General features: G+C 45.0%; 1 protein-coding gene across 3 annotated transcripts; it reads right to left on the bottom strand.

The window, feature by feature from the left end:
- Positions 1–1,603: 1,603 nt before the first annotated feature.
- Positions 1,604–27,662, bottom strand: DUSP14 (dual specificity phosphatase 14). 3 transcript variants are annotated; one of them, XM_043902974.1, is made up of 3 exons: positions 27,521–27,662; positions 3,945–4,029; positions 1,604–2,933 (listed from the first exon to the last, which is right to left on the bottom strand). In XM_043902974.1, exon 3 carries the CDS (start codon positions 2,839–2,841, stop codon positions 2,245–2,247), a length of 597 nt encoding a protein of 198 aa, XP_043758909.1. In that variant the 5' UTR covers positions 2,842–2,933; positions 3,945–4,029; positions 27,521–27,662; the 3' UTR covers positions 1,604–2,244. The 3 variants fall into 3 exon arrangements, with proteins under 3 accessions (XP_043758909.1, XP_043758911.1, XP_043758912.1); XM_043902976.1 differs by lacking the exon at positions 27,521–27,662 and adding an exon at positions 26,293–26,946; XM_043902977.1 differs by lacking the exon at positions 27,521–27,662 and adding an exon at positions 25,810–26,256.

Here is a 27,662-nt window from a genome sequence, read left to right as displayed (position 1 = left end):
ATTAAAATGAGTCAACACTGCATTCAGCTTCACCTCAATGCTTGTTAGCCGAGAGCCCAGTGTCCTTGGAAACAGTAACCAAGGTTACTCACTTCCATACAATGCACTGTGCAGGCCGCTGCTCCCCCTGCTTGAGTGGCAATTAGCAAGCTCTGTTCTGGTGGTTTGTTTTGCCTTTAAATGTCTAAGGCTCACTGTGCGGTTTTTGTCTGGACATGCTTGAGACAGCAGCAGCAGAGGGTGTACCAGGGTATTATCTATGCTTTGTTTTTCCTGCGGCTCCTGGTTAGCAGTTCATACAGGTTGCTTATTTTCAATTATCTGAACATATTTGGTGTGCATCTACGTAATTTATTTACAGGTGCCTTCTAGTTGCTTTTTATTTAATGACTAGTGTGTTCTTAAGCTTAGAAAAAATGATAGGGCCTTTATAAGGATCACTACAAAAATTCCCCTCACACCTTGGAGGCCACACACCTTCCTTTGTGACTTTTAGCTAATAAACTCTGACATTTAGATTAGAAAGGTGTTAGACTGCCTAAGTGTTAAGAATTCTCTGAGCTGCGTCCCAGCATTGGTGTTTGCCAGGATTTCTGCAGAGAAATTTTCTTAATTATAAAGAACATCTGTCACCAGGTGTATTCCTCCTATGTACAGAGGTAATTTTTGGATGTTTCTCCAGAGACCACCAGACCTAGAGTGCCTTCATATTGTCGGAGCCCAGCCTCCACAACCGCAGATTGTTTTGTCTTCTGATTGATTTTTGATCATCTGCTGCCAAGGCATTTATGGGTTGCTCTGATTTCCTACAGAAACTATTAATTTCATTTTAATTTTCCCATGCAGACAATAATGGCACATGTTTTTAAAGTGGGCAAATTTTAAAATTAGAATGCAGAGGGAGACCACTGCCACAAACCAGGTAAAATCTGAAGAATATGATTTATATAAATATGCAGCTACTGGCATTATATGTAGGGCTTCTTGCCACACAAACCCAAAAGCTAGGAAATTTTTCTATGGATAAGCAGGCTACAGCCTACCTGGCAAATGAAGTAAAAGCAAGCTGTTGCTGGGACAAGTGGCTCTCCTAGAAAAGGAAGGGGCAACCTGGGAACTCCCAGCGGCTTCCCGGGGGCATGGAATAGAGACACTAGCAGAAACGTGTACCTATTCCCTGTTGTCTTGTCAGACTTAACGAGGAGCAGTGACATTTCCAAGTTTCAACAAAGGAAGCCATTGTGTTAGTTTATCATTGTGCTGAGGTTTGGTTTAGGGCATTTTTGTGTAAGTCAGTAGGCAGGCAAAGGGGCATACCTTTTGTTAAAAAACACTTTCTTTCATGGAGGACTCACCGCATTGGTGCCCTCCGGTTACCAAGAGATGCTGTTTCTCTACTGTCCCAGCATGGTGAATGATGTTAATATCCGCCCATCTGCAAGGATGGGAAATGCTGACATGACTCAAGGGGATGTCTGTTTTAAGTAGCGTTCATAATTATCACAGGAGCCATACCCTTAATGGTTACTCAAGAGCTGTCTTTTGTCCATCAACACACACACACACACACACCCTGAAATTCTCATTAGTAAAAATTCCAATATGTTAAGCAGATGTATTTATTAAAAATAATGCTAATATACTCCTGGGGCACATTGATTCCAAGAGGGTGTTTGCAGCAGATTGCATTATAATTATTTAACAGCTAAATAATAAAGGCTCTTTTTTTTTTTTTAAACTTACAGAGTCACTAAAGAATAGAAGGAAAGGAAAGAGTAGGGCTGACCCAGTGGAGACTGACGCTGGTATCAGTGTTCCCTAAGCATTTGTTTGGTCGGCAGCCTGGGCAAAGCCTGTATCTAAAGGGTTAATGGGGGTCCAAAGTGATTTTTGCACTGAGCTCCTCCCATGATGCCAAGAGGCAGGGGGTTGAGAGCACAGCAGAACCAAACAGTTTATTAAACTGTTGAAACTGTTAAAAATGATTAAAAGCCGGTTCAAGATTTTCATAAACGCTATTCCAAAATGTTAGTTTTAAAAATGTTAGTAGCAATGTGAGCATTCCCCGTGTCTTCCTCCCCTCCGCTCCCTCTCTCAGAATAAAACATGAACACCCAGTGTAAAAAAAACACTTCAGGGAGGAGCATTTGTCCACCACTTGGAAAGAAAGGGGAGGAGGGGAGCAGACGGCGTGCAGCAGGTGCTGGTACTGCTCGAGGGGCGGCTGCTGCGGGCTCTGGTGGCTCAGATCCCCCAATAAGGCATCAGGTGTCGGGACTCCTTCTCGTAAACGTCTGGCACTATGCCGTAAGGTGTCTGTACCATTTTAACTGTCGACTTTCCAAAGAGCTGGCGCTCGTAGTCTATCAGCTGCCTCCAGAAGCCAACGTTGGGCCTGATGACGGGCCTCCGGGCTTTGACCCAGCTGTAGGCCTCCAGCAGGCACACGTTGTGAAATTTCATCAGGTACGCGATGCAGAGCGTGGCCGAGCGGCTGACCCCCGCAGCACAGTGCACCAGGGTGGCCCCGTGTTTCCGGCTCACGCTGTGGATCTTGTCGGCCACGGTGTCAAAGTACAGTCCAATGGGGGCGTGAGGCATGTCAGCCAGAGGCACTTTAACGTATTCAAACTGGGGCCAGTTGAAATTGGGGATCTCGATGGTAGCGTTCACAATGCAGGTGATGCCGCGCGCCTGGAGGAGGTGCCGGTTGGAGGCTACGCTGCCTCTGCCCAGGAAGAGCGAGGAGGTGATCTGCGCGATGCCTCCTAGGTCTCCCTCGGAAATCATCCGGGGGGCCATGAGAGTCCGGGGGAGCGTGCTGTGACCTCTGGAGCTCATGAAGACGCCAGCAATCACACTTGCATCATTGGAAGCAAGACCGGAGTGTGTTGTTTTCCTCCACCAAGGAATCGGAAGTTACAGTCGCCTTCCTGCAAGATACAGGTATCCATCAGTACTCTAAATGCTACTGATTCATCGCAGCCTTCTACAGTGTCTGCGGAATGGGATGGTGAGAGGATTGGAGATGGTCATTTTCTATAATAGCATGTTCTTCCCAGGATGGAGACAAATCATTTTCATTGATTAACAGGAAAGGTAGTCAAAGATGCCAACGTGCAAAATCAATGTAAAATTCAGTACACTGGTGATTTTTTTTTTTAAAGGCACTAAAGAGAAAGTCTTTCTATTTTAGGGAATGTTAAAGACAGAAACAAGTGCAGCTAATCCCTGAATAACAGCTTTGTGGGGTCCTGCTCTTTACTGAGGGGAGTGGTGTTAGGTGGTAATTAGGAAGAGATCAGAATTTCCGATCCCACCTAAGGCTGTGCTCTATCATATATTCCTGCCTACCTCCCACGGCTATGATGGCCATATTTTCATAAGCCTAACTCTAGACATAGAGATCTTACAAAGGTGTAAAAATGATACTGCTTTAGGTATTATATTCCAATGAATGGGCTTTGTGGACTAAAGAGATACTGAATTGGATCAGTTATAGAAAAGCCCGGAACATTGATCACCTTAGCTCTTTATAATTTAAAAGAGCTAACTCTATCATATTTATTATTTGTGACATCTGAATACCTGTACTATGACATTTCCATGGAAACAATCACAGGTAACTTCAAGGCCATGGTAGCAAAAATTCACTCATCTAAGTTAATGAACATTTTAGCTGACCTGACCCTGGATGTGGCCAAATACACTTTCCTCAGCCCAAGATTTTTCTAATCTCCGAGATGTATCGCCTCCCCCTGGCTTAAGATGTGTGTTGGAAATAAAGTTTAACAGAATGTCTATGCAGTCTTTCACACCACTTTAGTCTGTGCCCTGAGAAGTGTGCGTATCCCCCACCCAGGGACCCGTAGGGCTGCCCAGCGTGATTCCAGTCAGAAGAGCATCCCCGGTCCACAGACAGAGGTGGTGCTGGGGCTACTCACTTGTGAGGTGTCTGGTTCCTCTGGAGTCCTGGGTCTGGAAAGTCTTAAGTGAGGGAGTGCTGATCACACTGGATACAAATCAGATCTGTAGAAAGACAAGGAGGTGGGAATGTGGTCAATCAGGAACATCAAAAGAAATCCTCCAGGTTTTTTTTTTACTATGAAACTGGGTTTGACTGGAATAAAGCTAGGAAGTGGAAAGCATGTTAAATACATCTCCATGTGTATTTAAAGAATGTGCCAGTGAGCCCTATCAACCTGGGACTTCCCTGGTGGTCCAGTGTCTCAGACGCTGTGATCCCAATGCAGGGGACCTGGGTTCGATCCCCAGTCAGGGAACTTGATCCCACATGCTGCAACTTAAAGAATTGAGTTCATATGCTCATGTGCCGCAGCTGAGACCCAACACAGCCAGGTAAACATTTTGAAGAAGAAAAACTATCAACCCAAGTCTCAGCTTTTTGTTGATATTTTTCACACCACGGGTTATGTGTCGTTAAGTGCACTTTTGGCCATGGTAAAGATGAAGTTTTGAGAGGAGGATTCAGAGACAGCACATTGAAACGTAAGGCTCTGCTCACGGGGCCTGCAAGAAATGCACAGGAAGCTCAAGTCTCTTCCCTGTGCCAGCAGCCAAGCCGGCAGTGTGGGGCTGGGTGCAGCAACCAAGCCGGGTGCCAGGAGCCAGCCAGCTCCACAAGGAGCAGTGCTGCAGAGGTGGCCTCAGCCGTGAACGTCAGCCCCAGAGGTGCTGGTGCTGGAGAGCGATCTGAAATTGCTTTCATTTTGTTTTCTTGTCCATGTTGGCCCTCTGACTTACTCATTTATGCAACCATCTGAACACCAATCAGCATTATTAAAAATGTAATCCTCCCCGAGTCACATGCAAATCAATGAAGTGAGAACACCACACACAAAAATAAACTCAAAATGGCTTAAAGACCTAAATAGAAGACATAACACCATAAAACTCCTAGAACACAGGGAAAACAGTCTCTGACATAAACAGTACCAATGTTTTCTTAGGTCAGTCTCCCAAGGCAATAGAAATAAAAGCAAAAATAAACAAATGGGACCTAATCAAACTTACAAGCTTTTGCACAGCAAGGGAAACCATAAAACGAGAAGACAGCCTACAGACTGGGAGAAAACATTTGCAAATGATGCAACAGACAAGGGCTTAATTTTCAAAATATATAAACAGCTCATACAACTCGTAACAAAACAAACCCAACCCAAAAATGGGCAGAAGACTTTAATACCAGATACCACACGGCATACGGATGACCAACAGGCACATGAAGAGATGCTTATTGCTAATTATTAGAGAAATGCAAATCAAAACTACAATGAGGTACCACCTCACACCAGTCAGAATGTACATAATTTAAAAGTTTACAAATAAATGCAGAAGGGGGTGTGGAGAAAAGGGAGCCCTCCTACACTGCTGGGGGGATGTAAACTGGTATGGTCCCGACGGAGAACAGTAGGGAGGTTCCTCAAAGCACTAGGCTGAGTTACCGTGTGCGCTTAGTCACTCAGTCCTGTCCGACTCTGTGACCCCACAGACTGTAGCCCGCCAGGCGCCTCTGTCCATGGGGTTTTTCAGGCAAGAATACGGGAGTGGGTTGCCGTTTCCTCCTCCGGGGGATCTTCCCCACCCAGGGATCAAATCCAGGTCTCCTGTGTATCTTCTTTACCTGCTGAGCTATCAGGGAAGCCCAAGAGTTACCACCTGGTGTGTGGTTCAGTCACTAAGGCATGTCTGACTCCAGCAATCCCACTCCTGGACATATATCCAGACAAAACTAATTTGAAAAGATACATACACCCCAGTGTTCACAGCACTGTTAACAATAGCCAAAACATGGGAGACAACCAAGGCTGTTGAATGGATAAAGATGTGGTAAACACGCTATGGAATATTACTCAACCATAAAAAAGAAATAACAAAATAATGCCATTTGCAGCCATGTGGATGGACCTAGATATCATCACATTAAGTGAAGTCAGAAAAACAGATACCATATGGTATAACTCATATGTGGAATCTAAAATAGGACACAAATATATCTACAAAACAGAAACAGACTCAGATACAGAGAACAGACTTGTCACAAAGGCCGGGGTGTGGGGGAGGGAAGGACTGAGAGTTTAGGATTAGCAGATGCAAGCTATCAATATTATATATAGGCTGGATAAACAACGTGGTGCTACTGCATATGCACAAGGAACTATATTCCTGTGATAAACCATAATGGAGAAGAATATGCGTATAATGGAAAAGAGTTTGTTCCTCTCCTATTTGTCCCTCTGCCTTTCCCAGGTAACCATCACATGATTTTTTTTTTTTTTATAGCTCTGTGGAGCTATAACTGACATACAATTTGATGTAAAATGATGAGTTTTGACACACGTACTCAAGACACCATGACCTCAAAATAATAAACATACCCATCACCCCCCAGAATGTCCTCATGCTCCTTTATAATTCCTCCCTCCCTCACCCTCCAGCCCCAGTCCCAAGCAACCACTGATGCACTTTCTGTCACTATAGTTTACATTTTCTAGACTTATACAGTGGACTCATTCCATATAGGGATTTTCTGTTTGGCCTGGCTTTCACTCAGCATAATTATTTTCACATTCACCCATGAAACTGTCTATTAATAGGTCATTCCTTTCTTTTTATTGCTGAGTAGTATTCCATTGTGCAGACATAGTTCTTTCATCTATTGACACTAATTTTAGACTAGCACAAGTGAAGTTGATGTCAGCATTAACAAACAGGTATTTGTGTGGATATACACCTTCCTTTCTCCTGGTTAACTACCTAGGAATGGAAAGAGAAAGTCTCTCAGTTGTGTCCGAGGCTTTTTGCGACCCCATGGACGGTATAGCCCACGGAATTCTCCAGGCCAGAATACTGGAGTGGGTAGCCTTTCCCTTCTCCAGGGGATATTCCCAACCCGGGGATTGAACCCAGGTCTCCCGCGTTGCAGGCGGATTCTTTACCAGCTGAGGCACCAGGGAGTGGAAGGGCTGAGTCATATGACATGTGCATATTTTACATTTTAAAACAGTTTCTAAACAATAATTATAGCTTGCAACCTGTGGGGCAGGCTACCGTAATCCACCCCAAAGACCTCAGAGGGTGAGCACCATCTTCGCCATTCCCCTCTGCTGCGTGCCAGAGCACCCGTGTGTGCGCTGCCCTGGACGCTGCGGCTGCCACCCACCCAGGGGACACTCCTTGCCCACCTACTCTGAGGGCAAACACGACTAGGCCGGCTCCAGCCCCGGGCACTGCTCAGCTATCAACACACCCAGTCTCTCTGTGAGGCCTGTCTGCTTGTCTGGGAGCTTCGACCTAAGGGGCGCTTCTGCTTCGGCACGCACTGGGGACGGGAGCAGAGGTCGGCAGACACCGTCTTTTGTTCTCCCTCGGTCTCACTCCAACTCTCTGGTATCTTCTAGAAAGAGACTTGTATACTCATCTGGTACCCCAATTTCTGTGACTGTGGCCCAGGGAACACCTCTAGATCGCCTGGCTCTGGTGGACAGTGGGACTTAATGCCAGTGGTCACACAAGCCTGTGAATTTACTCACTTTAAAAGCTGGTGACTGAGACCTTTCCTGATAGAACTCTTGACAGTTTGGGGCCCACCTGCAACTACTGAGAGTCACTAAAAATAGGCTACTCAGACAATCACAAAGATTTTAGAGACAACCAAAACGTCACTCCTCCAAAACTGGGAGAGGTGGCTGTTTTATCCAATGGCCAGAAAGGAAGGGCTACGTAGCAGAGGGCTACGTTCCAAATGAAAGAACAAGATAAAACCTCAGAAAATGTGCTTACAGAAATGGAGATAAATGATTTACCTCTTAAAGAGTTCAAAATCATGGTCATAATGATGCTCACTTGAGAAAAGAATGAATGAACTTCAACAAAGAGAAAATATAAGAAAGTACCAAGAAGAAATCACAGTTGAAGGATACAATAATTTAACTGAAAAATACACTCGAGGAGTTCAACAGCAGACTAGATGACATTAAAAAGGATTAATGAACTCAAACACAGGGCAGTGAAACTCAAGCCAACAGAGCAGTAAAAAGAAAAGAGAATGGAAAAAGTGAAGACTGCTTAAGGGACTTGTGCGATAACATCAAGCAGACAAACATTGACATTACGGGAGTCCCGGGCTTCCCTGGCGGCTCAGACAGTTAAGAATCTGCCTGCAATGTGGGAGACCTGGGTTCAATCCCTGGGCTGCAAAGATCCCCTGGAGGAGGGCATAGCAACCCACTCCAGTATTCTGGCCTGGAGAATCCCCACGGACAGAGGAGCCTGGTGGGCCATAGTCCATGGGGTAGCAAGGAGCTGGACACGACAGGGCAAATAAGCACAGCATGAGAAGAAAGAAAAAGTGCTGAAAAATTCCCTAACCTAGGAACAAAAACACATTCAGATCCAGGAAGCTTGGAAAGTTCCAAACAAACCTCAAAGGGACCCATACCAAGACATATTATAATTAAACTGTTAAAAGTGAAAACACAAGAAAACCTTAATAAAAGCAGAAGAAAACAACGAGGTACATACAAGGGAACCACCAGAAGACTACCAGCAAGTTTTTCAGCAGAAACTTTCCAGGTCAGAAGGGAGTGGCATGATACATTCAAGATGTTGAAAGAAAACACTTCCAGACAAGAACACTCAGCAAAATTGTCATTCAGAATTTAAAGAACAAGCTTTCCAGACTAGCAAAAACTAAACCGGCCTTACAAGAATTAAGGCAACTTTCTTAAGCTGAAAAATAAAGGCCACTAAGCAGTAGTGGGGAAATATATGAAAATATAAATCTCACTGGTAGAGGTAAATATAGTACAATTTAGAAAAATAAAACATAAAGGTAGTATGGATGAGTTACTCATGAAGCCAGTATGAAGAATAAAAAAATACACTAGCAAAAATATAATAGTTAAGGGATATACAAGATAAAATGGTTTAAAACGTAACAAAAAAAAAAATGGGGGGAATGGAGTAAAATGTAGAGTTTTAGAATGACTGAAACTTAGACTGTTAATAAGTTATGTGTAACCCTCACGGTAATCATAAAGCAAAAACCTGTTCATGGGAGATTCACAAAAGATCTGAGAAATAAAGAATCTAAACATACCCCTAAAGAAAATCATCAGGACTTCCCTGGTGGTCCAGGGGTTAAGAATCCACCTGCCAACGCAGGAGACATGGCTTCAAGCCTGCTCCAGGAAGATCCCACACGCCACGGGCCAGCTATGCCCGTGGGCCACAACTACTGAGCCCACCCAGCAACTACTGACGCCTGAGCGCCAGAGCTGGTGCTCCACACGAAGAGCCGCCACAACGAGAAGCCGCACGCTCAACTGAGAGCAGCCCCTGCTCCACAGCCAGAGAGAGCCCTCCGGCAGCAATGGAGGCCCAGTGCAGCCATAAATAAATAGATAAAATCATCAAACCACAAAGAAGGACAGCAAGAGAACAGAGAAACTACAGAACAGTCAGAAAACAATTAACCAAATAGCAGTAAGAACATACTTATCAATAATTACTTTAAATGTAAATGGACTAAATTCTACAATCAGAAGATAGAAAGTGGCTGAATGGATTTTTTTTTTTTTTTAAACAGACACGCTGCCTACCTCTGATGTAAGGATACACACTGAAAGTGAGGCTGGGAAAAGATATTCCACACAAATGGAAACCAAAAGAAAGCTGGGGTAGCTATACTTAGACAAAACAAGACTTTAAAATAAAGAGATAACGAAGAGCATTACATAATGATAAAGGGGGGGTGTCAACAAAAGGATAAAACATTTGTAAATATTTCTGCACTCAGTATAGGAATATCTAAATATATAAAGCAATATTAACAGACCTCAAGGGAGAAATAGACAGTAATGTAATAATACGGGACTTTATACTCCATTTTCATCAATAAACAGATCATCCAGACAGAATATCAGTAAGGACACATCAGCTTTAAACAAACCCATTAGACCAGGTAACCTTAACACATATATACAGAACATTTCATCCAAAAGCAGCAGAATACATATTTTTGTCAAGTGCACATGCAACAATCTCCAAGACAGATCATGTATTTAGGCCACAAAACAACTCTTAATAAACTTAAGACTGAAATCACATCAAGCATCTTTTCCAATCACACCAGTCTGAAACTAGAAATCATCACAAGAAGAAAACTGGAAAATTCACAAATAAGTGGAGAATACACAACATGTTACTGAACAACCAATGGGTCATAGAAGAAAACAAAAGAGAAATAAAAGCATACCCGTGACAAGTGAAAGTGGAAATACAGCATACTAAAACTTAGGGGAGACAGCAAAAGCAGTCCTAAGAAGTTCGTAACGATAAATGCCTGCACGTCAAGAAACAAGATCTCAGAGAGTCGAACTTGACACTTCAAGGGACTAGAAAAAGAACAAAGTCCCAAGTTTGTAAAAGGAAAGAAGTAACAAAGACCAGAGTGGAAATAAACAGAGACTATGGAAGATAAGAGAGACTTCCTTGGTGGCTGAGTGACTAAGACTCCGAGCTCCCTCCTGCTGCAGGGGGCTTGGCTGTGATCCCTGGTCAGGGAACTTGATCCCACATGCGATCCCACAGGCAGCAACAGGGGTCCAGATGCTGCCACGAAGACCAAAGATCGGGTGCTGCAACTAAGCCCCAAAGCAACCAAATACACATTTTTAAAAAGACAATAGAAAAGATCAAAAAAAAAAAAAAAAAAAAAACCAAAAAAGACAATAGAAAAGATCAATGAAACTAAGAGGCCACTCCTTGAATAGAAAAACAAAATTGGCAAATCTTTAGCTAGACTCACACAAAGGACTCAAAATCAGACATGAAGGAATAAGTTTCACAACTGATACACAACAGAAATACAGAGGATCATTAAGAGACTACTAGTCATTATACACTAAGGCTGAGTCATGAAGAAATAAAAAAGCTGAACAGAGCAGTAACGAGGAAGAAGACTGAATCCCTAATCGACACCCCCCCCCCACACACAACCCCGTGCCACCAATGAACAAAAGTTTAAGATACAGACAGCTTTTCCGGTAAATTCTACCAAACATCTACAGAATATGTACCAATCCTCAAACGCTTCTAAAACACAGAAGAGGAGCAAACACTTCCAAACTCATCCTACAAGGCCAGCATAACATTAAGACCAAAACCAAATAAGGACACCACAAGAAAGTTACAGACCAGTATCTCTGATAAACCTAATATGAAAACTCCTCAACAAAATATCAGCAAACTATATGGCTGAATACATTAAAAGGATCATACACAATGATCTGGTGGAATTTATCCCAGGAATTCAAGGATGGTACAACATCTGCAAATCGATCAGTGTGACACACAATAGTAAAAGGATAGAACCATAAAACTCTGAGAAGAAAACCTCGGAGGTAAGCTCCTTGACGTTGGTCTTCGTAGTTATTTTCTGGATTTGGCAACAAAAGCAAAAATAAACAAGGCGGACAACAAAGTAAAAAGCTCTTGCACAGCAAAGGAAACTAAACAAACAAAAATGCAGCATATGGAATGGGAGAAAACCTTTGCAAATGATATGACCAATAAGGGGTTACGATCCAAATTATAAAAAGTGCATGCAATTCAACAGAAAAAAAAAATCAAATTTTAAAATGGGCAGAGGGTTGAGTAGACATTTTCCCACAGAAGAAATACAGATGCTCAGCAGGTACATGAAAAGGTTCAACATCACTAATTATCAGGGAAATACAAACCAAAATCTCACGTCACACTTTTTATAATGGCTGTTATCAAAAAGACAAGAAATAACAAGTATTGGCAAGGATGTGGAGAAAAAGAAACCCCTGTGCACTATTTATGCAAATGTAAGTTGGTGCAACCACTACAGAAAACCATATGGAGGGTCCCTAGAAAGTTAAAAACAGGATTACCACATGAACTAGCAATTCCATTTCTGGGTATTTATCCAACAAAAATAAAAACACTAACTCAAGAAGATAGATGCATCCCCATGTTCACTGCCAAGACATGGAAACAATCTGATGTGTCCATGCATGGCTGAATGGATAAAGAAAACGCGGTATTATATACAAATACCATGGAATATTAATGAACCATAAAGAAAGAGGAGATCTTGCCATTTACAACAACATAGATGGATCTTGAGGGCATTATGCTAAGTGAAGTCAGTCAAATTTATTGCAGAGCAGCAGTTACACATGGAATCTTAGAAAAAAAGAGCTCAAAGCCACAGAGAACAGATTGCTGGTTCTCAGAAGTGGGGATTAAATGGATGAAGAGGGTGAAGAGAGACAAACTTCCGGTTTTTACAGTCAGTCTTGGGGATGTGACATATAGCATGGTGACCATCATCAGGGTGTACTACATATTTGAAAGCTGCTAAAAGAATAATCTTAGAAGTTCTTGCCACAAGGAAACTTTGTTCCCTATGGTGACAGACTTACCGTGGTGACCCCTGTGCAGTATGTACAGACATGGAATCGTTACGTGGTCTACCTGAAGCTGACGTGACGTTCTGCAGAGGTTCTCACACGTGGCGAGCATCAGAATCACCTGGAGGGCTTGCTGAAACAGCCTGCCAAGCCCCGGCCCCAGAGTCCCTGACCTAGTGGTTCTGGACAGGGGGCCCGAGAGCTGGCATTTACTTCCCAGGTGAGGCCACAGCTGCTGCTCGGGGACACTGGGCACCCCCGCAGAGGTGATGCGGCGGTGCGCCGCCCCGACTCCCCTTCCAGACTGCGGCACTCAGAGTGCCGCTGCTGACCCCTCAGCATCTCCCCAGAAACGGCCCTTGCTCGCTCCAAGGGAGTGCCTCCCCCAAGCTAACCAGCCCTCGTGTGGGGCCCACATCGGCCAACCAGCGACACAGGGGTCGTGTGTAGGTGAAATCACATCAAGAAGACAAACAAGGAAGCAGTTGTGTGAGGAAACGAGTGTGGACGTGAGTCTTAGATGTACATGGAAACGGGCAGAACTTGGGGAGAACAGCCTGTCCTGCAGCGAGCGCAGTCTCATGCAGCTTCCAAGTCTCTCCCTGGCAGAATCCTAATAGTTTAAAAAGCAAAGTCACCACGCGACTATAAACACACCAAGGAAGGCTTCTGAACTGCCGGTGATAACTCCATCCTCAATGTGGAAGACGCTGATCAAATTTCCAACCAGGTCATCCAGTTACTGTCTGATTAAGAGGGACTCATGTCCTGCTGTCTCCCAAATAATCACCCTGTTTGGGAAGCCACTTGCCCTCCTGAGGCTGGGGTCCCAGGCTCACTGGCCCTTTCAGCAGAAAGGTCTTCATCAAGGGCCGTGGGTAAGGGATGGGTGGGCTGAAAGCCTAGCTCACTCAGTTAGCTCCTCCTTCGCTGGGCAGTGAGAGGGTAGTTGGTGCTGCAGGGAAAAGCAAGCAGATTGTGAATCCTCAGGGCAGAATCCAAGCGAGACAGACAGGATGCTCCCTCCCCGCTGCTGCGAGTCAGCCTCATGCCAAAAACCTGCTTAAAATGCCAAAGCTGAGTCCAAGGTTCAGAAAAACAACTTCTGCCAGAGATCACTCAGAGGGCACGGGTATTCAGATGCTCCCCCGACCGAGCCTCCCAAGCCCTTCTCGCTGAAGAGCCCAAGGTTCGGAAACGGTGAGGTGATTTCAGCTGGGAGGGCACAAGGCGCAGGGCTCTTCACAAGAAAAGACCCCAGGTGTCTGGGCTCCTGGCTCAAGCCCACAGACCGCTTCCCGGTGCCCGCGGGGGTGGCTGCGGTCTCCTCGCCCGTCCTTCCAGCGCCCCACACCACCAGTGCCTTCGGGGCATGAGAGGGGCCTCAGCTCAGCCTAAGCAGACCAAAGGCTCCATGCAGAAAAGACTGACCCAGACAGGCAGAGCTGCTCCAGCTTCTCCTCCTGCCCAGGAGACGGAAACAGGGCCACAGACAGCGCACCCTCCAGGTCCCAGAGAGCCCTCCTGATGGCAGAGGCGGGGACCCCCGCAAGGAGCAGGCCCTGGGAAGGCAGAGCAAGAAGCCCTGGTCTGCTTCATGTCTAAGATGAGCAGATTCTGATCAAAATGAATAAAAGAAAACATGGGTGTGACATCACAGGTGTGTCAAAATCAACTCAGTGAATGTGTGCAGGGAGAACAGGATATCTACTGGGAGAGTACCAGACTGACCACGTTTGCAGGATCAGGGAGTCCAAGGTGCCCGCTGAGGGGCAGCACCGCTCCCACTGCAGCGCCCGGGTCTCTGGGACAAGGATGACCAGAGAGAACGCCGAAGAATGTCCACGTCGCTGTCCATGGTGTTCAACTCATTCACTGATGTTCACAGCGCTCAGCTAGCTGCATCTACTTCTGAGAGGGAACAATGCTTTCTGGGCCAGGAGAGTGGGGGTGAGGGGAAGGACAAAAAGGAGGAGCTGCCCTAAACCAACCCCAGAGAGTTGTTTTTTCTTAACAAGTTATAAGAAATGTCAGGGATGATGCTGCTCTCTGAATAATGAACATCAAAGGGCTAAGTGCTAAACAAAATGCAGAATTAGTGTCTGCCTAGGGGGCCGGTAATCTCAGTAAAGCATAAGCTGGTAACAACTGCCTGGTCCCTGTACTGGAGCACTCCTGGAGGTGGACGCCAGGATCTAAACCTGGAGCGGGTGCAGACTGGCGACCTGGAGTCAGTATTCACAGTACCCATCCCACTGCCACAGAGCTACCTTTAAAAAAAAATCAGGACAAGACGACCTCTAGAATCAGGATCTATCTACAGCTTTTTCTTCTTCTTTTGAACAAACAGAAAAAAATGGCCACAATAGTGCCAGTGATGACCCTTTAAAATGATCTAAGATATTTTTAGCTTTAGGAATTTCAGAGGTTTGTAATATATACTGGAGGCCTATACTTTTTATTTTTTTAATACATGAAAAGCCTCTGTAATAACATTTTCTTCTCCCATTAAATGTCTACTTTCAAAAAAAACAAACAAACCCTTAAAGTCATCAACCCCTGGAGAAGGAAATGGCAACCCACTCCAGTATTCTTGCCTGGGAAATCCCATGGATGGAGGAGCTTGGTGACCTACAACCCACAGGTTCGCAAAGAGTCGGACACGACTGAGCTACTTCACTTCACTTCAAAGTCATCAAAATAGAGGCATTAGCCTACATTGCTGTAAGTAAATAAATACTACTTTTCTCATTATATTTCATTATTAAATCAGAAATGTGTTCCATTGGGGGGACTTCCCTAGTGGTCCAGGGGCTAAGACTCTGTGCTCTGATGCAGGGGGCCTGGGTTTGATCCCTGGTCGGAGATCTAGATCCCCCTTGCCACAGCTGAGAGTTCGCATGCCACAACTAAAGATCCCATGTGTGATAACGAAGACCTGGTGGAGCTAAATAAATATAAATATTCAAAAAACATTAAATAAAAGAAGTGTGTTCCACTGCGGGGGGGGGGGGGGGGGGGGAGGGGAGTGAACTCTTACAAATAAAAATCACAGTGTGGCAAAATTTAAGGGGAAAAAATTTTTTCTGATAAAACATTGAGAATAAAATTCAAATAAATACTGAGCTGCATTCATGTTAAAATGAAATAAAAGATATTCACAAATTGTTCTCACTTATCTGGAGAGCTAAATTTGGAAAGCTAATTTGCCAAAACATCTTAGATTGGGAGGAGGGGTTGTTTTTGCTTTTCCTGCCATATAATTTAACTGATGCGATGGCTGGGAAGAGGACAGATATACATAACACACAGAGAAGTAAGGAATCTGAGGATCAGCATTTTGATAGTTTGGCCACAGATATTCCCCTAGAGTGTAGCTATAGGGCAACTGCCTGTGTAGTCGTGGCCTGGCTGACATCTCGATATCCTCCAGTGGACCACCAACCAGCCCGTGAACCGAGCCTAACAAAAGCTTATCATTTTAAGACACTAGCCAGCTGCTGGGTAAGGAACAGACCACAGTCCAAAGGAAGACATAAGCAGTCCACTCAATGAGAGCAGGGAAAAAGCATGCCGATGGTGACAGAGACACACAGACTTAAGAAGTTTAGCTCCACCGATTAACTCACAGATTCTCATGTTGGAAACAGAATAAGAAGAGACTATAAATACCTACCTATAAAAGGTGAAAGTATGCATGTATGTGGACCAGGGACAACCTGTTCCCATTTGGAACTGAGTTTTTTAATCTGGTCCTCATCCCCCTGGATGTTTAAGCTATTTGTCACTCATTCACACAACAGTATTTACTGAGTTCATGCCACGTGTTCCACACTATTCCAAGTGCTGTTGGGGACTGTGGCAGAATGCATTTGCCAAAAATGGCCACATAACACCCTGCATCCCATGTGACCAACTCAACCAAAATAGTACAGTGGAAATGACGCTTCTGAGGCTAGATCGTGAACAAGCCACACACGTCTCCTCGGTCTCCTAAGACGTGCTCTGGGAACCCAGCTGCCATGCTGTGAGGCAGCGCAAAGAAGCCAGAGTCACCATGTGGAGAGGTCACTTGTGGGAGTTCCAGCCAGCGGCCGAGCGGACATTCCAGCTGACAGCCAGGATCGACTACTAAAGATGTGAGTCAAGACACTTCAGTGATTCTCGGGACTTTCCTGGAGGTCTAGTGGCCAAGACTTCACACTCCCAATGCACGGGGCCTGGGTTCCATCTCTGGTCAGGAAACTAGATCCCACATGCTACAGCCAAGACCCAGCAAAGCCAAAGAAATAAATAAAAAAAAAATTTTTTTTAAAAGACACCCCAGTGAATCTAGCTCCCAATCATCAAGTCACCTCCAGACACTGTGGAGCAAAGACAAGTTGTCCTCACTACATGAGGTTCAAATTCTTGACCTACATGAATCTGTGAGCAAAATAAAAATGACTTTTACACCAGAGTTTTGGAAAGGTGTGTTATGCACCAAGAGTCACCAGAACAGGGATATAAGGGAACAAGAGACATCACCCTGTGCAAGGATTTTATCATCTTCAAGAGCTGACACAAGATACACACATAAAACAGGTGAGTATCAATAAGAGATAGGCTAACATTAAGTGAATTTAATGAGTGGTGCAAACAGTGGATGCTGCAGCAATGCAGAGAAGGCACAGGGTCAAGACAAAGTAAAACAGTCAGTGGTGCTGAAAGCCTGAGCTGTTTCTCGGGCAAGTGTCTCAGAGATTACACCATCAGGCTTTTTCTCCAACCCATTTAAAGCAGGCGCCGTTCCGTTCTTGCTTTGCAAGAAGTCTCCGTATTTGGAGATTCCAAATGAAGAACACCAGCCCTTTTCTATAGCCCATCAGTGCTCACAAAATGTGGTCCAGGGCCCAGGAGCCATCAACCTGGAGCGTGAATGCAGAATCTCGGGCCCCATCCCACACCTGCGGAATCCGATTCTGCAGCTTAACAAGATCCCAGGTAAGCTGTACACACACTCAAGGGCCAGAAGCACAGGTCTCATCAACCTGACTCCATGGACTTGCTGAGGCAAACTCGAGCGCGTTTTGTGGAAGCCACATGCGCACGCTCAGCCTCTCGGGATCAGTATCACTGTGCTGCCACGGTTCCCAGATGAGGAATCAGAGGTGAACGGACGCCAAGAGGCTTCCCCAGACTCTGCACAGAGAGTGAGTACCCCCACTGGAACCAGAGCCCCTTCTCCATGAGTGGTTCATCTGTTGATGAGTCATACAATCTGACCACAACAGACTGACTGACCTAAAGATTACCAAAATGTACATCTCACCAGGGAAGAAAGCAAAAACTACAGAAAGACAGAAATTATGGGATGTAAGGTCGGTCTGATTGTGCTTTATCTATAACATGGATATTCATCTAAAATATCCCAAACCGCTAAGTGGTATGAGACGGTCTTTGGGTGTGAAAAATCTGATCAACTTGAACCAAGAAAATGGGTGCAATATTTCCACAATCACATTTAAGCTTGCTTGGTAATAACTGGAAACCAATTTATGCCACAGCCTATACAAATAATACTTTTAAATCTTCAAAGAGTAAGGGGTAAAAAGTAAACATGAATCATAGATTCCTGGTTAACTGGTAAACTCTGATTTCCAAAGGTTAGAACATCTGCACCCACAGTGTTCAGCTAGGCTGTTCAGTGGCTGAGTTGTGTCCAACTCTTTGCCTGTCAGGCTCCTCTGTCCACAGGGATTCTCCAGGCAAGAATGTTGGAGTGGGTTGCCATGCCCTCCTCCAGGGGATCTTCCAGGTCTCCCAGATTGTAGGTGGATTCTTTACTGTCTGAGCCACCAGGAAAGCCTGACCCACAGTATTGAAAAGAGAAAAACCACAACCAGCAACTACACCCAAGGTAAGTATAAGTTTGCCTCAAAATTCCTTGAAAAGCAGAATCATGAAATCTCAGGTCCATTCACAAATACGATTTCAGCACTTAGAAGTTCATTATTAATTTAAAGAAGACAAAAATGAATTTAAAAATTAGAACAAAGTTCACAGGACTAAGAGCTCAAGAGGGAAGAGTTGAGCACTCTGATCATCTCACCATTTGACGTCTCACTGGATATATCAACATCTTTAAAACTCAGGCTGTGAGCCTCAACTTTCTCCCCACAGGGAGTTCTTTTTCATACTCCTGGCCAAATTCCACATTTTTAGTACTTTTTTTTTTTTTTGCTGTATTTTTAAAATTTATTCATTCAACAATTATATTTTTTAATATATGCCAAGAACTATTACCATGTTATCCTTACCCAAAGGCTTTCACAAACATTTACTGAGCAGCTACTTTGTGATATTGGTGTTTGTTAACCACCAAACCCTTTGATAGCCTATACAGTTCTCCAGAGCCAAGGACTGGTTCCAAAACTCCCCATAGACACCAAAATTCCTTAGGCACCTAGTACCTAAGCCATCAACTCCATAATAAATTACTGATATTTGAACTCTTATAACTTAAGTTTTTAAGATTCATGGATAAAAAAGTAAAATTTTTAAAGAAAATTAATTTTCAATTGTTTATTTTACTGCTGTTTTCCTTGATACTCCTGCCACAAAATAAAAAGCATTGTTGACTTGATTGGGTTACCAGTTTACCTTGAAAAGTGATTTCTAAACTCAAGGCAGTATCTTCGCTCCTTCTCATGAGTATCAAAACGGCTAACGTTAATCATGAAGTATTAGCCTTTTAGCTAGGTTTTCGGATCTGAGATAATTTCCCCCTCAAATGAATAACCAAGCAAGCTTTCTACTTTGGTTTTTAAAAATAATAAAGGGGAGAAGGAGATAATTCCTGCCTCCGTCCTCCCATCTCAAAGAGCTTGGGAGTTAAAAATGTTTTCTTTTACACAAACCTCTGCCTACCCAGGACAAAGCCACCAAGCATGCCAAGGCAAACCCTGAGATTCCCAAATCTCCAGCAGATCGTAATCAGGAAAACCAAGATTTGACAAAATTCTTCCTTCGCTTCCACTGTTTCTGCAAAGGCCATCCACGTTCTAGCTTTTAAACAAACAAACAAAAAAAAACCCGCTGCAGGAGTACCGGCTGTACACTAATGAATGAAACTGCCCTAACGCAGAACCTGGGGCTCACGGCTTCCAAAGGATGGTCTTAGAGGTTAAGCAAAACACATGAGTAGTCACTCCCTCGCAAACGACAGAAAACGAAGACGTCTCTTTCGACTTGTAAAGATAGTCGTATCTCCCTCTCTCCTCTTCCATTACCAGTCTTGTTCCTTTCTCCATCAGACAACCCTCCTTGTCAGTATAGAGGGATGATGGTCAGAATCTTTCGCAGACAACGATTACTAGACTAGTTCCCTGGAACCCAAGGGATCACCGTTAAAGCATCAGAGTCCACGCCAAGCCCTGACAATAACAAACCAAAGCCTGTGTGTGATCCTAATCACCTCCATCATTTCTCTCTCTTTCCAGCCAGGGCTGAGACTCAGACCAGAAAAACTTTTCCCTTTCAGGGAGGTAAGAAGCTTCCAGGTCTGTTTCCTCAGGCCCCTTCTTTCCTCCACTGCTTCTTCAGGACATCTCTATAGCTTGAGTCGCTAAGGAAGGTTCCAAAGGCCCAGCGGCCCAGTCCCAGCCACACACAAGATGGCAGCCAAGCACCTACCACATTTTTAGTACTTTTATACCAAATTAACTTCATTTGTAAACTACTGATGAATTAACCTCCCATTTTTCTTTATAAACCAAAAGTGAAAGTCGCTCAGTAGTGTCCGACTCTTTGCGACTATACAGTCCATGGGATTCTCCAGGCCAGATGACTGGAGTGGGTAGCCTTTCCCTTCTCCAGGGAATCTTCCCAACCCAGGGATCAAACCCAGGTCTCCTGCCTTGCAGACGGATTCTTTACCAGCTGAGCCACTAGGGAAGCTGCATCTATGAGAGTTCCTGAGCTGAACAAGATAACCAGGTTAGGTCTCTCGCATTAGCTGGAGGGAGGGAACCTGATAATGCCACATACACCCCTATATCCCTGCCAAAGGACAGCAGGCTTCCCGAATTCTGAGAGTAACTGTGTGTCTGAGCCTTTCTGGAGCAAAGGGAGAAATCAAATGTTTAGTTAAACAGGAGTCAAAGAACACAGTGTCCTGAAGTTATTCCCTTGGCTTATCCTGTCTCCTAAAGAAATAATCTTGGGCTTCCCTTCTGGCTCCATGATAAAGAATCCTCCTGCCAGTGCAGGAGACATGGGTTCAATCCCTGGTCCAGGAAGATGCCACATGACGCAGAGCAACAAAGCCCAAGCGCCACAACCACGGAGCCTGTGCCCCCTGGAGCCCGTGCTCTGCCACCGAAACAGAGGAAGCCCACGCACAGCAACCAAGACCCTGTGCAGCCAGAGCTAAACAAAAAATAGTCTTATACAAAAAGATAATACACACAGTTCTTTGCAGATTATACTACTAACTACTAGTCACATGCTAAATGAGAATCCAATGGCCTATGAGCCTCATTCTGTGTGCATGCTCAGTCGTGTCTGATTCTTGGTGACCCCATGAACTGTAGCCTGCCAGGCTCCTCTGTCCATGGGATTATCCCAGCAATACTGGAGTGGGTTGCCGTCTCCTTCTCCAGGGCATCTTCCCAACCCAGGGATCGAACCTGCGTCTCTTGCATTGCCAGGCTGATTCTTTACCACTAGCGCCACCTGGGAAGCCCCCCGAACCTAAACTCTACTCTTGTTCAAATCAGGGGCCGGCAAACTGTAGCAGGCGGGCCATGTCTGGTCAGCCATCTCTTTCTCTACCGCCCATGAGCTAAGAATGGTTAATACATTTCTAAACCGTGAACAGAGAACTCAAAAGAACCGCATTCCATGGCCCACAAAAACTGTATGAGATTAAAACTTCAGTGTTCATGAGTCAAGTTTTTACTGGAGCACAGCCACACTCATTCGTTACCTATTAACTACGGCTTTTTTGCATCACAAGGTAAGTTTAAAACAGCAAGTTAAATAGTTGCAACAGAAACTGTATGACCCGCAAGCCTAAAATACGTACTATCTGACCCTTCATAGAAAAAAAAAAACTGCCTACCCCTGAAATTATGTTATAAAGCCATCACAGTAGATGGCAAAGAAATCTTTTTCCAAGTGGCCCTAAGGAGCCTGCATGAGAATCCTGCAGGAGACTCATGGGCTGCTGGCTGGAAGGCTCCTGTGGTGCTCTATCCGCTAGGTCACTGTTTACTAGTCAACAGAAGCAACACCCTCTTGTTATAGAGTTTTTTCCTACCACTCCACAAACTCGAAGACCTAAGGAGTCAAAAAGACCTGCCACGGTCCACTGACGATGGAACTGTTCTGGGACAAGGCACCAGTGGGCCCATCAGCTGCATGTGAATTTCAAAAGGGCCCTTCTGTCCACGGAGGCCTCCAGATGGTAGCGGAAAGCTGACCAAACTGGATGGGAGGTCACTCTCTTAAACATAAGGGCAGGAATGGGAAGTGATGAGGTGAGCGGGGAGGGCCCTGACCTCAGCACCAGAGTTCCTCCTCCTCCCTGCAACAGGGGAACACGCAGTTCCTCTGTAAATTACATCCTTTGGAAAAGGGTATCAAAAAACACAAATAAGATATCTCCTCCATCACTAAAGACTAAGAGGTTCTGACTCTACTTTTCATCTTCCCCCTATGGTATCTTTTCTTAAAAAATTCTAATTTATATATAAGTAGTTTTTTAAAATTATGGTTATTTTAGAGAATCTCCGGGGGGAGGGAAACCCTTTATTTAGTATATGAGTGAAAAAGTATGCATGATTTGTAAAGACTGAAAATGGACCAACTTAGCCATTTCCCAAGATGCCTTACAGAAGAAATAAAAAAGTACTACAAATCTTACATTCTTGTGTGTGTGTGTGCTTAGTCACTCAGTTGTGTCTGACTCTTTGTGATCCCATGGACTGGGATACTTTCCCAGGAAAATACTGGAGTGGGTTGCCATTTCCTCCTCCAGGGGATCTTCCTGACCCAGGGATCAAACCCAGGTCTCCTGCACGGCAGGCGGAGTCTTTACTGCTGAGCCATCGGGGAAGCCCTGTTTTCTTTCTTTTTTTTCCAGATGCTAGTTTATCAGTTAATTTCATGGTGACAGTTGAAGGGTGTTTTCTAAACCCACAAAACTGTAAGTCTGCCCCTAGGGCAGAAACAGACTGTTAGCAGATAATACCAGGTAAGCTAGATGCTCCACACACACCTGGACTTAATAATTTAATAACTGTCCTGCCATGACCTCCCTATCCTTCCTCTTTCTCTCCCCTCCTCTCTCTCTCACACACACACCAGTTTTAAATCCAGCTAGCAACACCAAACACAAGTGATCCAAGTTAACCCAGCAACTGGTTACTCAGAGAGCAGGAACTATCAAACCCAGCTGTGAACTACCACTACCGTCCAGTACAAAGGGAGACCTCGAGAAACGGACGTTTCAAAGATGGTAAAAGCATCTCTTCTCGTAGCAAAGCAGCTGTGGTTCCTTTGGTATTGCCAGGGCACTCCCGCGTTGGTGCCTCTCCGCACGTGTACACAAGCATGTGAGTACCAAGCCTCCCTCAGACGGTATTTTCACAAGGACTAGCCTGGGCTCCTGCGCACGTCACACGCTAAGCCTGCAGGTTCAGGGCCGGGCGCCAAGCAAGTCCTCTCCAGCACGACGCACCTCACCACCGCAAGGCATCTCGTGGCCCAAGCGCTAAGTCTTCCAAAACCTTTAGAAGACTACTAGACACCTCAATTTCTAATGCTTCCTTTTGCAATATTTAAATTGCCCTATAACTACACATCTATCTGAGAAAAAAAGATCTTTAGAAGGATTCTATTGTGTATTTCTCAGCCACACAGAGTGGAAAACCATCTCTGGCGCTGGGTGTTATGTGAGTTCAAATCATACAATTAAACGCAAGTATATAAAAATACAGTGGTGCAGGAAGGGCCAGGGATCAAATCAAACCACCTCTGTGACACTTATTCATTCAATCAGGAAATATCCAAACATACTGTGGTTAAACAGCAAGCACAGTGGGTTATAAATTCAAGGCTGACACCACTGGAGGAATGTAAATTGGTACAACCACTTTGGAAAATTGGCCTCACCTAGTAAAGCTGAGGATGCACGCGTCTGACACAGCAGTACTCAAACTGCCCTGCACAGAAATAACCCAGATGTCCATCAACAGCAGATGACAAACAGATACCTGTGGGGGAGTTATACAAACATGAACCAATTACAGTCACAGGTGACAACACGGACGAATCTTAAAAAACTGTAATGCAGCAAGAATTTAAACCAAAAAATCATATACGTGTGTACATACATATATGAATGTATATATACACACACTTACATATATACATATATACGACATTGACTGCCACCCCCAACAAAAGGATTTACAAGAATACCTACTTTGAGTCTACTTGCATAAAGATGACAACCAGGCAAAATGAAACTGTATTGTCTAGAGATGAATATTTAAGTGATAGGACCTCCCTAGCAGTACAGTGGATAAGAATATCCACCTGCCAACACACAGGACCCAGTTCAAACCCTGGTCTGGAAGATTCTACATGCCTCAGGGCAACTAAGCTCGTGTGCCACAACTACCAAAGCCTGCGTACCGTGAGTCCACGTTCTGAAACGAGAAGCCGCAACAAGCAGCTTGCACAACGCAACGAAGAAGGCAGCCCCTGCTGGCTGCAGCTAAGGAAAGACTACACAGGGACAAAGGCCCAGAGCAGCCAAAAATGAAATAAACTAATTAAAATACACATATATTCAGGTGATAAAAACTATACAAAAGAAAGGAAATGATTCTCACAAAAATGAAGCTAGTTACTGGCTAGGTTACCTCTAGAGCAAGGAGAGAGGTGGTCACTGGAAGAGTGTAGTTCCTGACCTGCAAGATGGTTACAGCTGTGTTTTCCTTAAAATAACTAAGTTATCCATTTATGTTTTATACCCTTTTGTGTGTTACTATTCACAACTTAAGAAAGGTTAAATAAATACAGTGTTGGTTTTCAGGAATTCAGAAGCCTTACAATTCTGGCCAATCTGGGGACAGACTCCTTCTGCTTGGAATATCACTACTGCCCTGTCAGTTTCATGAGGTCAGCGACCTTATTTGCCTTCTAACCCAGTATTCAGCACTTAACTTTTCATATAGCAGAAGTCTCAATAAATGTCTAACACATAAACCCATAAACTCTTTTTTTTTTTTTGGCCATGCCCAACTACTTGTGAAATCTTAGTTCCTTGATCAGGGACTGGACCCAGGACTCGGCAGGAAAATTGCAGGGTCCTAACTACTGGACCACCAGGAAGCCATAGACTCTGACATGAATTTTGTTTTAGCTCAAATATCTTCTGAAATTACTGATTTGAACGGTTTTCACGGAAAACATTAACGTTTTCCTTTCTCTGTCTTCACCCCAGTGAGGCTTTCATAAATAACTAAAGCTATCATCTTAAACACTCGCTAAGTTTACACCCAGGACTGTTGCTTCAGCAACTCCCTTCGCCTTCCACTCCCTTTTACGCCTCCTCATAAGCAAAGACAAATACATGAAGTTTTTTTTTTTAATGGCAAAGTTTTCCTTTGCAACCAAGAGTAGCACCAAGGATCTTAATGATTTAACTGTTTTGAAGTTCATTTGCCTATTGTCTGGAGAAAATACTACCAGTGCTATCAGGGTTAGTAAAACTTAACAACCAGCTGGACTAAAAACACATAGCTACCTGTTCTAGACAGAAACCAAGTATCTATAAACAGGACAGTTTTAAAGTTAATACTTACAAATAATAAAATAAAATAGTTAAAAATGTCACTCAGAAAAAAAAATAGAAAAGCTAGAAGCTTTCATACTATGCAAACCAGAAAAAAGAATCATTCTGTACAAACATTCAAGAAAATGCTTAGCAAAGTCTGAAAGAACACACATAAACCAATAAAAATATACACAGTGATTACTTTGGGGACAGATGCTGGAAAGAAAGTTTTAATCTTATCTGTAAAGTTTTAATTTTTTAGAACAGAATGTTTAATTCTTGTGGTATTGGGAAAAAGTCTTTGTAACCCACCTTGCCTTAAGATAAAATCCCAATCGCAAAAGAATCTAGCACAGATTCCTCCTTAAGAACCAATATTTTAAAATGCTAAAGTTTTAAAGGATTTCTTGGACTTACACACCTGGCCAGTTGTTTTTTGGTTTTTTTTGTTTTTTAAATAATAAGAATATACATTTATACCATTGTATTAAAGAATATTGCAGTAATCATACGTACATTCAACCACTGTGAGAGTTCAACTGAGACCTCAGCATAGACACGTTGGACACTGACGTTTAAAAACCTTGGAATGAAGGAAACTGTCTCCCGTTTTATGGGGGGAAAGCCAAAAATATCAAGCATCTACCTCTCCTCCCCCAAGCGTCAGAAGATGAGTCAGAGCTGGAGGCAGGAATAGGGCCCATGTGTCAAGCCACCGGTGCAGGGCGCCTTCCTGCCTCCACCAGGCAACCCTCTGCCCCCACCCAGGTCAGGGTCCCTGCCTCAGCCTGCACCTGGTGTGAAGGCTCAGGGGTCCCTAGTGAAGAAGAGGCAGCTATTCCTTCTGAGGGGTGCCTCCTTCCCTGCATTTGTAAAGGCAACCCGAGAATGGCGGCCTTTAGGAGTCCACAACAAGGAACAATCACGGAACACCAAATGCAGCTCAAGAAAAGCGGAGCTTCCAGACACGTTCAGGTAACTTTGGAAAGAATACAGCACCTTTGTTCCTCTGGCTGTAAAGAGCAGGAAACACGGAGAGCAGCTATGACTTGTCTGGTATCACTTCACTTTGTGACACCGCTGAGTCCCAAGCCTGGAGATGCTGACAGTTCCAGCCTCTGTGGCTTTTAACTGCTCTGTACAATCTCAGGGAGTCTGTTCCAACATTCCATGACACTTCTGACTAAGAATCCCTCATGGACTAGGAATTCCAGGAACTCTGGTCTATATTCCTTTCAGATGAGTAAAGAATCAGGACTTGACTTTTTGCCTCCATGTTCACATCTGTAAAATAGGATGGTACTGCTTTTTACCTACCTCCCTCATAAAACTACACAGAACAGCTAGTTCACACATGCTAAATGCCCTGAGGTCTTCCTGGATGAAAAGAACAAGGTACTTAAAAAAAAAAAAAAAATTCCTACACAGTAGAACTGCATTTTAAAGTCCCACCTCCTTCCCTTGCCTCTGGGATGCCCAGTTACCGTAACACTAGCTGGTACCATAGGCAACATCCACCTAAATAAAATATAGTTATACAATCCAGCGAAGGCAGCTACATACAACATGCAACTAACTCCTCTCGCACACAAACAAGAACTCAACTTCGCTTTGGAGCAAGGGTACTTAAGAGAAATAAAAAGATAACGCTGGCACTGCGCACACCAATCCACCACCGTAGAGAAACCCTCAAGTTGAATACTCGGCATTGCTCAAAGTCAAGTTGCTTCTATCACTGCACCAGAAACCTTCGGAAGAGGCAAGAAGCCGCTGACGCTCCCGAGGCTCGGAGCGGGCGAACGGTGGCGGCGGGGCGAGGAGGCAGAGAGAGGCCATGGCTGGACCGGGGAGCAGAGGGGTCAGGGAGGGGGAGGGGAGCAGAGAGGATGCTCGCGAGGAGCCGAGGGCCGGGACCCGGGCCCTGGCGCCGCCGCAGCAGGAGAGCAGCCCGGGTGGGCGGCCGGGGTGGGGGGTGCTCCGAGCGCCCGCGAGGCGGGGCCGGGCGGGGAGGAGGGGTCGCGGCGGAGGGCGCCGGGCCTCTCCTCTCCCCGCCGACCAGAAGATGCGAGAAGCGCCCAGGAGCAGGTGGGGTACGCAGGCACAAAGTTTCTGGAGAACCGGCTCGCGCGGGCCCATGGCCGTCCGCTCCGGCCAGGGCCCCCGGGGCCCGCTCGGCGCCAAGTCCCGCCCGCCCGCTGTCCCCCGCCCGAGCCCGCGGGCCCCGTACCGGCTCGCCCAGGCTCGCGGCCAGCGCTCTTCTCTGCTGCGCGGCTCCCGGCGTCTGCAGGCTGGCCGCCGCGCGCGCCCCTCCTTCTCTCCTCCGCCCGCGCCCGGGGCGGGCCGCGCGCACGCTCGCTGCGCCCCACCGC

Source organism: Cervus elaphus, chromosome 5 (assembly GCF_910594005.1).
Source record: "Cervus elaphus chromosome 5, mCerEla1.1, whole genome shotgun sequence".
NCBI classification, from domain to species: domain Eukaryota; kingdom Metazoa; phylum Chordata; class Mammalia; order Artiodactyla; family Cervidae; genus Cervus; species Cervus elaphus.
Note: the sequence above shows the minus strand (reverse complement) of the source record. Positions and strands in the feature narration are given on the sequence as shown.